At 33.7% G+C, this 10,210-nt stretch overlaps 2 protein-coding genes across 2 annotated transcripts; one reads left to right on the top strand and one right to left on the bottom strand.

Annotated features, from left to right (window-relative positions):
• Positions 1–207: 207 nt before the first annotated feature.
• LOC110026805 (putative serine/threonine-protein kinase) lies at positions 208–5,088 on the top strand. Its single transcript, XM_020727957.1, has 7 exons — positions 208–311; positions 748–868; positions 1,400–1,515; positions 2,554–2,764; positions 2,879–3,116; positions 4,095–4,245; positions 4,573–5,088. Exons 2-7 carry the CDS (start codon positions 811–813, stop codon positions 4,876–4,878), a joined length of 1,080 nt encoding a protein of 359 aa, XP_020583616.1. The 5' UTR covers positions 208–311; positions 748–810; the 3' UTR covers positions 4,879–5,088.
• Positions 5,089–5,271: 183 nt separating this feature from the next.
• LOC110026800 (SNF1-related protein kinase regulatory subunit gamma-like PV42a) lies at positions 5,272–9,447 on the bottom strand. Its single transcript, XM_020727943.1, has 4 exons — positions 8,904–9,447; positions 6,359–6,713; positions 5,636–5,996; positions 5,272–5,548 (listed from the first exon to the last, which is right to left on the bottom strand). Exons 1-3 carry the CDS (start codon positions 9,344–9,346, stop codon positions 5,646–5,648), a joined length of 1,149 nt encoding a protein of 382 aa, XP_020583602.1. The 5' UTR covers positions 9,347–9,447; the 3' UTR covers positions 5,272–5,548; positions 5,636–5,645.
• Between the last annotated feature and the right edge of the window lie 763 nt (positions 9,448–10,210).

The following is a 10,210-nucleotide window of genomic DNA, read 5'->3' as shown; positions in this document are numbered from 1 at the left end:
GGCTTTACTAGTGGTGGTGGTTTCTGTTTCTCATTGTTCTTGCTTATGACTTGATCGAATCTGATACAGCTTGACAATCTGATACACATAATATCATACATTTATAAAGTTTTTAAAAAATAATTACTATTTTACAATTATATATATATATATATATTCGGCTTCTCAGGATTTTATTATTTATTTAATCGGGATGTTCAAATTCAGTTCTTGGAAGCTAATAGACTCCACAGCATATAAGGAGTTGGATATGGAGCGGCGGAGTAAGAAGGCGACTCCACCTGCTTCCTTCACTGGTTATACTGAAGCAGGTTTGGGTTCTAAGCCCTGTTTCCTTTCCTCTTTTTCATGATTTCAATGTCTTAAATACTAGCCATATCCCACATCTGTGATAAGATTAAGCACTTTGATTTGTCGATTTATAGCTTTTTTAGGGTTTCGATTTTAAGGGTGAAAAATATCGAGATTTCTGTTGATTGCGATTACTGGAAAACCCTATGTAATGCATAGCCTGAGCTCTTTCTGGAGCAGGATTTGCTTGAATAGAATGTTTCGATCATATTGCTTCAACGGATTAAAAAGATTTTGTCAGTGCTTTATGTTCAAACATCATCCTTCAAATTCGACATCACAATTTCCTGTTTATTTCAGAAAGCATACTTGCCCGTAAATTTTGTTTGTAAGATCAGAGATTTTTACTGAAATTTTGAGATAAAATTCTTTAAACAATCCCTCCTCTAACTGTAGGGCAATCGTTGGATCTTCCTCTGCAAACTACTTGAAGATTGGTAATACTGTAAAGAGTATAATATGATTTTCAACTTGTGCTGCTTTGGTGCGAGGAAAAGGCCTCATGGAGATTTTGCTGGTAAGCAATGGATATTTGATTAGTTTTTTTTAGAATTTCATGTTGGATCTAAGATAATATGTTATTAAGTATGTTCTTGCATAAAGAGAGATGTTGAGGTTGATGGTCTATTTCTCTTGAATATTTACTTTGGGGCATTCATATACATACCACCTAATTCTTGTGTATTTATATATCTAACACCTAAACTTTTAACGTTTACATTTATGCTGTCCAAATTTTTCATATCACATAAAAAAATACCACTATTTTAAGTTTTAAGTAGTGAAATATACCTTTTAATGCATATGTAAGGTGGCATATTAGATAAGATATGTAAATACATAAGAATTGATCAGTAGTAAGCATTTGAATCATCTTCCATTTAGTTTTCATTTGAAATTTTATTGTTCTACTCACCCCAAATGTAGCAACTGTCTTGAATTATTAAAAAAAAAACACTTTTTGATGCATTTCCATGCTTATGAGATTTCCTATTAATTTTCTTCCACTTATAAAGTGCCTTTTTTTAATTATTTTGGGTTTTTTCAGAAATTTCAAGTGAAAAGAAGCTTAGGCTTTTCTCTTACAATGAACTGAAGTTGGCAACCCAAAACTTCTGCTTGAGCAATAAGATCGGCCATGGGGGTTTTGGAAGTGTTTACAAGGTACATTTTGTAGTCTATTTCTTTCTCTTTTTCATGAATACTTGTGATTGCAGTCTCTCTTCAGCTATTCCTGTGATTAAACCAATCATGATATTATATTACCATGTCAAACATTGATCACTTTCTGGTAAACCAAGTCATACAGCTTCATAGCCTTTTGTGTGTGTGTTTTTGTGCGTCTAAAGGCCATTTTACCAATGTTTGTTTTTGAACTACTATTATAGTTTTTAATTGGCTACTAAAGATTTTTTTTTTATTTTCCTAAGCAAATTGTGCTATGCTTTAAATTCCTTTAGAATCTGCATATAAAAAATTTAAGTTGGTTTGATTTCTAAACAAAATTTTGTATTTCTTCTCAATGTATTGTGCATACATTTCTTAATGTTTGATTTAGTCATCTATCTAGGATGTAAAGTATTGCAATAATAAAAGCCTTTTCATCCTCGCAAATAATATACATATATATACACATACACACACAGATATATACATATATATATATATATATATATATATGACATAAAACAACGACCCGATATGAACTGCATGCGATGCAATGAACAGGATTCAATATCAGGTTGACAAATTAATTTTTGGGTTGCTTCGACGTTGATCCGTTTAATTTCGAAGGCATTACTTTCTTATCTAACTCTCTTTTTTGGTTCACATTTACCATTTGGTGAGGCATCTTTTCTCACACATTAATGTTTGCTACTTGTATTACTTCCTTTTATTTACAAATATATTAAAAGGATTAATTGTGTCAGATTCAAATTAGTCATGTTATAGGAGAGTCAGGCTTGGGTCAACTTTTTTGACCCGTTTAATAATGGACGGATTCAAATTATGTATGTTTAGATTATGTTAATTCAGATTAGCGCTAAACTCAATTCGTTAACCCAAATTGATACGCAAACACACAGAAATAAATAAATAAATATACATACATACATACATACATACATGTAAATAAATAAATGGATCTTTTGCTTTAGCCATTTAGGACTCTTTTACCTACTGCATCTGCACATATAACAGGGAGTTCTTAGAAATGGCACAGCAGTAGCTGTGAAGGTCCTGTCTGCACAATCAAAGCAAGGAGTGAATGAATTCTTGACCGAGATTGATGTGATCACAACTATCAATCATCCAAATCTCGTTCGTTTAGTCGGCTGTTGTGTGCAAGACACGAACCGAATTTTGGTTTATGAGTATGTGGAAAATAAAAGCCTTGATCATGCATTGTTAGGTAAATAAAATATAATTCAACCTTTCAAATATGATAATGTGACATTTTATGCTGATAAATACATATCTTTGTTATGGTGCCTCATCAAAATTAATCATTAATGTCAATTTGCAGGTTTGAATAGTGAAAAATATAAATTGAATTGGGACAAAAGAGCTGCAATTTGTATTGGAATTGCTAAAGGTCTCTCATATCTCCATGAAGGAGCCGGATTACAAATAGTCCACAGAGACATTAAAGCAAGCAACATTCTTCTTGATAAGAATTTTCTTCCTAAAATTGGTGACTTTGGTCTGGCCAAGCTATTTCCTGATAATGTTAGTCATATCGTCACGCGTGTTGCTGGAACAACGTAAGTAATAAACATCCCAGACGTGAGCAAAATATTTTCGTCAAGTCATTCAATTGCTTGAAGTTAGAAAATATGTTTATGAAGTTGATAAATTGGATAAGTCTATCATTTGGGAAATTGGCATGCATACCACTCAATTCATATGTTTTTATATATTTAACATCTAATCATTCCTATTTATATTTACAAAACTGGTGTCATAAATTTGTGCATGAAAAGATATACTTCACTTTTAAAAACTAAGTAATTTCGATATTTTTTATGTGATATTAAAGATTTGAGTGTTATGCATGTAATATGAAAATTTAGGTGTTGCATATGTAAATACATAAGAATTGTATGATATGAATGTAATGCCCCGCTCATTTGGTTTTCGAATCAACTTTGATTTGAAATTTCCGTAAGTCTCTAAATCTCTTTTATTTAATGATTTGTTTTCAGAGAATTCTTAAGGCTTCTGATACATGGTCGCTCATAATTTGAATTTTCAACCAAATTCTTATAGAAATATTTGGATGTTCTTATTCACTAAATATGATGCTTGTTAATATGCGTATGGGAAGGATATAGTAAAAAGAAAATAAAATGGAGAAAACACAATCGAGCAAAAGTAAATGTATGTTTTTTTCCCCCAAATTACATACCACCTAATATAGTAGTGGCTTTCTAAATTTCCAATAAACACCATATTCTAATAACAATTTCTGCTAATATAGTAGTGGCTTTCTAATAGTATTTCCAATAAACACCATATTCTAATAACAATTTCTTTATAGCTCATATAGATCTTAAAATAGGGGATATTTTGCATTCATGATAGTTTTTACACGGCAAAGAATGCCAGCAATTATGTTTTTTTTTTAATTTTATGTATGGCAATTTACTTGCAAGAGATAAAATATTCAATTTAAGTAACCACACAGTCTAAGAAATGAAAAAAAATAAAAAATCTAATCAAGAAAAATATATTTTTTACAGTGGTTATTTGGCTCCTGAGTATGCAATGCGAGGACAATTAACCAAGAAAGCTGATACATATAGTTTTGGTGTGCTTATACTCGAGATTATAAGTGGAAAGAGTAGTTCCAAGCCTTATTTGTATGGGAATGATAAGCTTCTGCTGGAATGGGTACGTTATTTTCTTACTTGTCTTTTTATGGCATTGCTATAATCATCATTATCATCATAATTACCTAACCCTAATTATCATTAGGGCTAGCTTATTATCTTTTTCTTCATTGTTTTCTGGTGTATGCTATATGAAGTGTTATTTTTATTTTGACTGAATGTTTTACAATAATCTTAGAGAAAATCTATTGGCCATCGAACCAATTTAGATGAGGTTTTTTTTTTTTCCTTTTCTACCAATTACTATTTGATGAAGTTTTGTAAATCATTAAATTCATGCATGCTTATTATAGATGACTTTCTCACTAAGCTTAATGTGCATTTATAGACATGGGAGCTATATGAACTAGAAAATCTTTCAGAGTTAATTGATCCGGTTCTCGGACATTACCCTCAAGAAGAGGTCCTCAGATATATCAAAGTTGCTCTGTTCTGCACCCAAGCTGCAGCAGGAAGAAGACCTTCCATGTCTCAAGTCTTACAAATGCTATGTAAACCTGTAAGACTCAAAGAGAAAGAAATAACAAAGCCTGGACTAATCCCAGAACTAAAATCCAATTCTTCTACATCTCCAGTTTCCATTCCTCGGTTCACTTTTAGTCCTCTTACTTTCACTGAAATGTTTCCAAGGTGATTTCTTACAGTGTCTTCCAATATGAGTTGGGAAATGCAGTTTTGTCAGCCATATAATTATATATTTTGTTCCGTTATGGGCCCTCTTTAAGTTTTACAGCTATGTATATAAAGATCAATAAGAAAGGATATTTTCAGAAAGTTGTTTTGATGCCTATAGATTTTTGGTTGAATTGTTTCTGGCTAAACAACAAGAGGTCAGGCTCAAATCCAAGGGAATTTTTTTTTTTCCAAGAAAGAATGTTCGATGATCGAGCATTAGTTCTATTCTTAAGTTTTTTAATTAGCTCATTTGAATTATTGTTCCATTAATTAGCTGAGGCAAGTACTAGCTAAGTTTGATTATAGGAGATTCTAAACAAACAAATATGCATGTGAAAACTTGAGCTCAAACTGAACATGAACAACTTATAATATGAACAGAGTCTATTTCACGATGGCCTCAGTTAACCTTAACATGGTTTGACTATAACACAACTTATCTTGAACAAAATGGAAGCAAAAAAAGCACAGCAAAACACTTCCAAATTTTCTCTCTTTACTTCCCTCTGGAAGTTATCATCTACAGCAGCAGCAGTCGAAAAAAGAGCTTTCTTCTTGAAAAACAGAGAGCTCTTATTTATTCCAAGAACTAAAAAGCTACACTTCATTCATCTTCCTCTCTTCAAGCTCTGCAATGAATGGGACGAGTGGTTTCTGAGACTGTGTTACAGTTTCTAACAAAAAGATGATTTAAAAGTATAAAACAGCTCAATTACCTCAAGAGATTCAAATAGCAGGTTCAGTAGCAGCCACATCTTGTAACTCATTTTCTGTTGCCAATGCCTTGTTTCTGATGGCTCCCAATATTTCAGCGAGAGAAACAAAGCCTCTCAGCAGGCCTTGCTCGTCCACAACCCAAACTCGATGAACATGAGCCAAAGCAGCCCCCACGATCACTTCACCAAGTGTAGTCTCATAATGGCATGTGATGAGTTTCTGCCTTTGTTTTTCAACAGTTTCCGAATCCCGTTCTTTGAATTCTACAACACTGAGTTTTAACATGGACTGGATTTGAGCAATTGAGCAAGGTTGTAGATCTGTTGCTGAGAACGTGCTGATGAGCCTCTTTCCTCTTCCCTTTAAGTGCAGGTCAAAAAAATGCATGAAGTTCTCTAAATTGCATTGATGTAAGTTGTTCAAAGTAGCATATTTTATTTAATAGATTTGGGCCTTGGCTCTCTAATAAAGTAGCAAATAACAAATAGACAATGTTAGTTATACAATTGCTAATAAAGTAGCAAATAACAAATAGACAATGTTAGCAGTACTAGAAACATATCCATTTTGAATGCTCAAAGTAGTCCCCCGACTATTAGTCCACAGTTTTGTGGTGCTCTAATTTAGCTAATTGATTTTTTTAAAATTTTGACCCCAATTAGTCCCCCCATCAAAAGCACTGTTTAATTTAACGTAAATAAGCTTAAGATGAGATGTCTTACATCTTGAAGAACAATTTTCTCCCCAGAATCAACAGCAGCATCTGCATCAACAACAGGAAAAATGGCCAGAGAAAAACTCCTCATGGATCTGATTACATCTAAAACTTTTGTGTGTTCGGTCAGTGCAAAAACATTTTCATTGACTAAATCCAATTCTCCAACACTGCATGTCATAATGTCCTTCAGCTCATCCACATGTACTTGCAAGAAATTCAAAAAATCTATTTGTGTGAGCATTCTGTAGCCAGGCGAAGCTTTCACCAGCTCCACTGCAGCATCACTGTCGCCTTGGCTCTCTACTGGAACCAGCCCCCACTGCACTCCTTTGCTGAATGTTTCCATGCAATCTAGAATGCTGTATAGATGGCCAAAATTAGCTTGAGAAATATACACTCACTTTGCAAGTTTATCATTTTATAAACGGTGTAAAGTGTGATATTTTTGTGAAGGGCCATTTGCATGCATACAATTCGATCCCTATGTATTTACATATATAATACCTAAACTTTAATTTTTTACATCTATTGCATCCAAATATTTCACATCACATCAAAAATACCAATATTTTAACTTTCCTTTTGCAAATCAATCCATTGCTACCATTATGGAATAATGGCCTTGTGAATAAAGGTATCTTCTTCAATAAAAAGATATCCATCTAACATATGCAGTTCAATTTTAGTGAGATTGTAACTATTTCAATGAATGAAGGTCGATTGTACAATAATTTTTTGGTGGCAATAAAAAGTGTTAAAGCTTGAATCACAACATAAATTTCTTATCATATATAAAATATCCATGTCTTATATTATTAAATTTTTCATTAATAAAAGGATGAAAGGATTTGGTTGACTTGACAATATTGAATCACTGATCATACATAACAAAACAATCAACCAATAGAAACATTACCGACTTCTCTAAGTTTTGTTTGAATGGCAATAACTCAACAGAGAAAAACGAAAAAAATTATCAACTAATTAACATAATAATCTCACTAAAAAATTATAATTAATAATTAATGATGAAAAATAAACGCACTTACCCGTAGCATAGTGATTGAGAGTTTAATTTCTCACCATGAGGCTTGGAGTTTGAATCACATATATTGTCTTTTGGGCTCAAATTTTTTTTTGAAAAAAGTGCTAAATCGCCTTGTAAATTTAGGCAAAAATGTATTCCAATCCATCGGAATATAAATATAGGGTACCCAACCTTCCACATCTAAACCCAACAATTTAGCTCGAAAATAATGACTCAATTTCAAAATTATATAAAGTGAGTCCATGGATAACAAATTTTACACTAAATTTGGGCAATTACATATATTGCACTAGAAACATTGTTGCAATTTAGCTTGAAAATAATGACTCTATTTCAAAATTATATAAAGTGAGTCCATAGATAACAAATTTTACACTAAAATTGGGCAATTACATATATTGCACTAGAAACATTGTTATTTATAAATCAAGCATTGTTTTTCATCATTTTTTTTAAATTCTCAATAAAGTATCAAATTTTATCAGATAAAACCTCAATCCTATATTTTTCATTTTTATCAAATTCTCATTGATTTGATCATTACAAGGGTAAATGCATTGGTTTCACAATTCAAAAAATTACATGGGGGTTCGTTTTGTAAATAGCAATGTATCAAAGTGTGTACCTAATTATGATATAGGAAAGTACGGTCATGAGGGGCCACAGACAAAAGACCAATAGATCCAACATTAGAAAATCAAGAAACTTGATTTATCAAGCACATAACCCCTAGCTCGGGGCAATAAGTCGACCAAACGCACGCCGTCTGAGCCAAAGGCCAAGATTCATCAAGCCAAGAGAAAGCATCGGCTCAACTCTTATCCTAGCTTCGTCAGTTGTCTCATGAGAGCCTCCAAGACACTTCATCTGAAGGCTAACGGTTTAACATGATATACTTCAAGAGCATCCTGAAGTACTCTTTGCCAATATGCAAGCTACTCGTCGAATTTCGGTGATTCACCCTCTAGTCAATGACCCAATTTAATACTATCAACGAAAACTCTTCCCACCTGGGATCGATAGTTAACAACTGAACTAGAAAAGCTAAATAGTTGACTCAAGTTGATCAAGCCAAGTCTGACTGAAAACCACAACTCAACATAATTGGATGAATGAGCCGATCTCAACCGACTGAGTAATAGGGTAGCAGAACTATAAACTCATTTATGTAAATACCTAAAAGACCATGTAACTCTCCAATTAAAGAAGTGGTAAGCATGCAATTATATACATTGTAGCCCCTCACCTATAGGAGATCAGTTCTTCCATAAAAAAATTATTTTACTTTTCATTGCTCTCTCTCACCCTCTTGTCCTACCCTATGTTCCTTGGGCATGACTCCCGGACATATTTGAATTCAACAATAATAATATTTAATATATAGTTAGAATTTATATACGAGCCCACATTAAATTTTTCTAACAAAATTGACAATAAAAAGAAGAAAATAATAAAAATTAAAAGCAATAGCCAGATACTTAATAAATTAGTTCTTACACACCTTGTGTTAGGATTGAGAGTCCACAAGGTAAGCCCCTCAAGAGAATGTCCAATAACAGACGACACCGGCATCGCCATCTTACCATCGAAATCAACATCATCGTCATCTCCGACTATCTCATCCCCGGCGATGTGAACCAGAACGTCCAGCATTGTTATGATGCCTATGTAATGCTTCCTGACAGCGCCGGTCGCCGGATCAGATTCCAGAATCATCGAACCGCCGGCACCGATGTAGCGGCCCGGCGGAGCGGCCACGGGTACGGCCAAAATATTGTTAGCGGTGAGTGCATTCACGGTGGAGGATAGGGTCGCGTTGTACGGTACCTCGACGAGGCGGCGCTTCTCGCGCACGAGCTCTCGGACTGTGTGCTCTCTCAACCAGCAGCCGGCGGTCATTTTCATCTTTTTGTTCGTCGATTCTTCGGAGGGGGAAGACGACATTGGCGGGATCGGATTAGGGTTTTGGTGTGGGTTCTTCTCCAGCTGCGAGCTTATTTGTCTCAGGAGGGGGGAGACAGACAGAAAATGGGGGGTACGTGTCGCTGCAGCGCTCCTAGGACTGTGGCTGTGCGCCAGCTCAGTGCGGGGTAAAAGTCGCATGCGGAATTTTCTAACGGATAAGCCCACATAATTATAAATAAGAAATTACAGACAAACTATATTAAATTGTTATTATATATGTCTATGAGCGATGCCCAAATGTAATAAATAAATAAATAAATAAATAATAATGGACTAGCTTTGACGTTGAATTAAAATACATTATCCAAATTTAAATTTAATTCTTAAAGGCAAGTTTGTGAGTGCAGGGACGTCTGTTTGGGACAGCTTATTTGGTGTGGTAGCGTTTTGAAAATACACATGATCTGTTTGGGTAAACTGTATTTTGGTAGCTTATAAGTTTTCAAAACGCTGAAAACAGTATTTTCTCGCCGCATCTATCTAGATGCGGTGAGAGCTTTCTCACTGCGATCTGACTTTTCTAAAAAAATAAAAATTTGTAATAGCCACTGCACGTTACTTATCAACAGATTATTTTTAATCAACTTATCAGAAGATTATTCAATAAGCTACAACTACCCCAAACTTTTTATTTTCTAAAAATTTAAATATTGATTTATATTAGAAATTAAAAATTTCAAGGGGGCAATTGCCCATTTTGGACATGACTTCTCTTAACAAACACAAAGTAATCATGAAGGGCCATTTACATATGTACCGCCCAATTTTTATGTATTAATGTTCATATCACATCGTGGCTATTATAACATTAAAAATTTTAAATGCAGATTTTATTATATATAT

Source organism: Phalaenopsis equestris, unplaced genomic scaffold (genome assembly GCF_001263595.1).
Source record: "Phalaenopsis equestris unplaced genomic scaffold, ASM126359v1 Scaffold000002, whole genome shotgun sequence".
Taxonomy (NCBI): Eukaryota; Viridiplantae; Streptophyta; class Magnoliopsida; order Asparagales; family Orchidaceae; genus Phalaenopsis; species Phalaenopsis equestris.
The sequence above is the reverse complement of the archived record's forward strand: the minus strand, read 5'-3'. Positions and strand labels throughout refer to the sequence as shown.

Excerpts from the sequence above, each read along its gene's own strand:
- LOC110026800 (XM_020727943.1), bottom strand. The coding sequence starts at position 9,346 with ATGTCGTCTTCCCCCTCCGAAGAATCGACGAACAAAAAGATGAAAATG. Across the intron at positions 6,714-8,903 it reads ACTCTCAATCCTAACACAAG|CATTCTAGATTGCATGGAAA; the intron begins GTGTGTAAGAAC and ends CCATCTATACAG. Across the intron at positions 5,997-6,358 it reads AGAAAATTGTTCTTCAAGAT|GGAAGAGGAAAGAGGCTCAT; the intron begins GTAAGACATCTC and ends CTGCACTTAAAG.
- LOC110026805 (XM_020727957.1), top strand. The coding sequence starts at position 811 with ATGATTTTCAACTTGTGCTGCTTTGGTGCGAGGAAAAGGCCTCATGGA. Across the intron at positions 3,117-4,094 it reads ACGCGTGTTGCTGGAACAAC|TGGTTATTTGGCTCCTGAGT; the intron begins GTAAGTAATAAA and ends TATTTTTTACAG. Across the intron at positions 4,246-4,572 it reads ATAAGCTTCTGCTGGAATGG|ACATGGGAGCTATATGAACT; the intron begins GTACGTTATTTT and ends GTGCATTTATAG.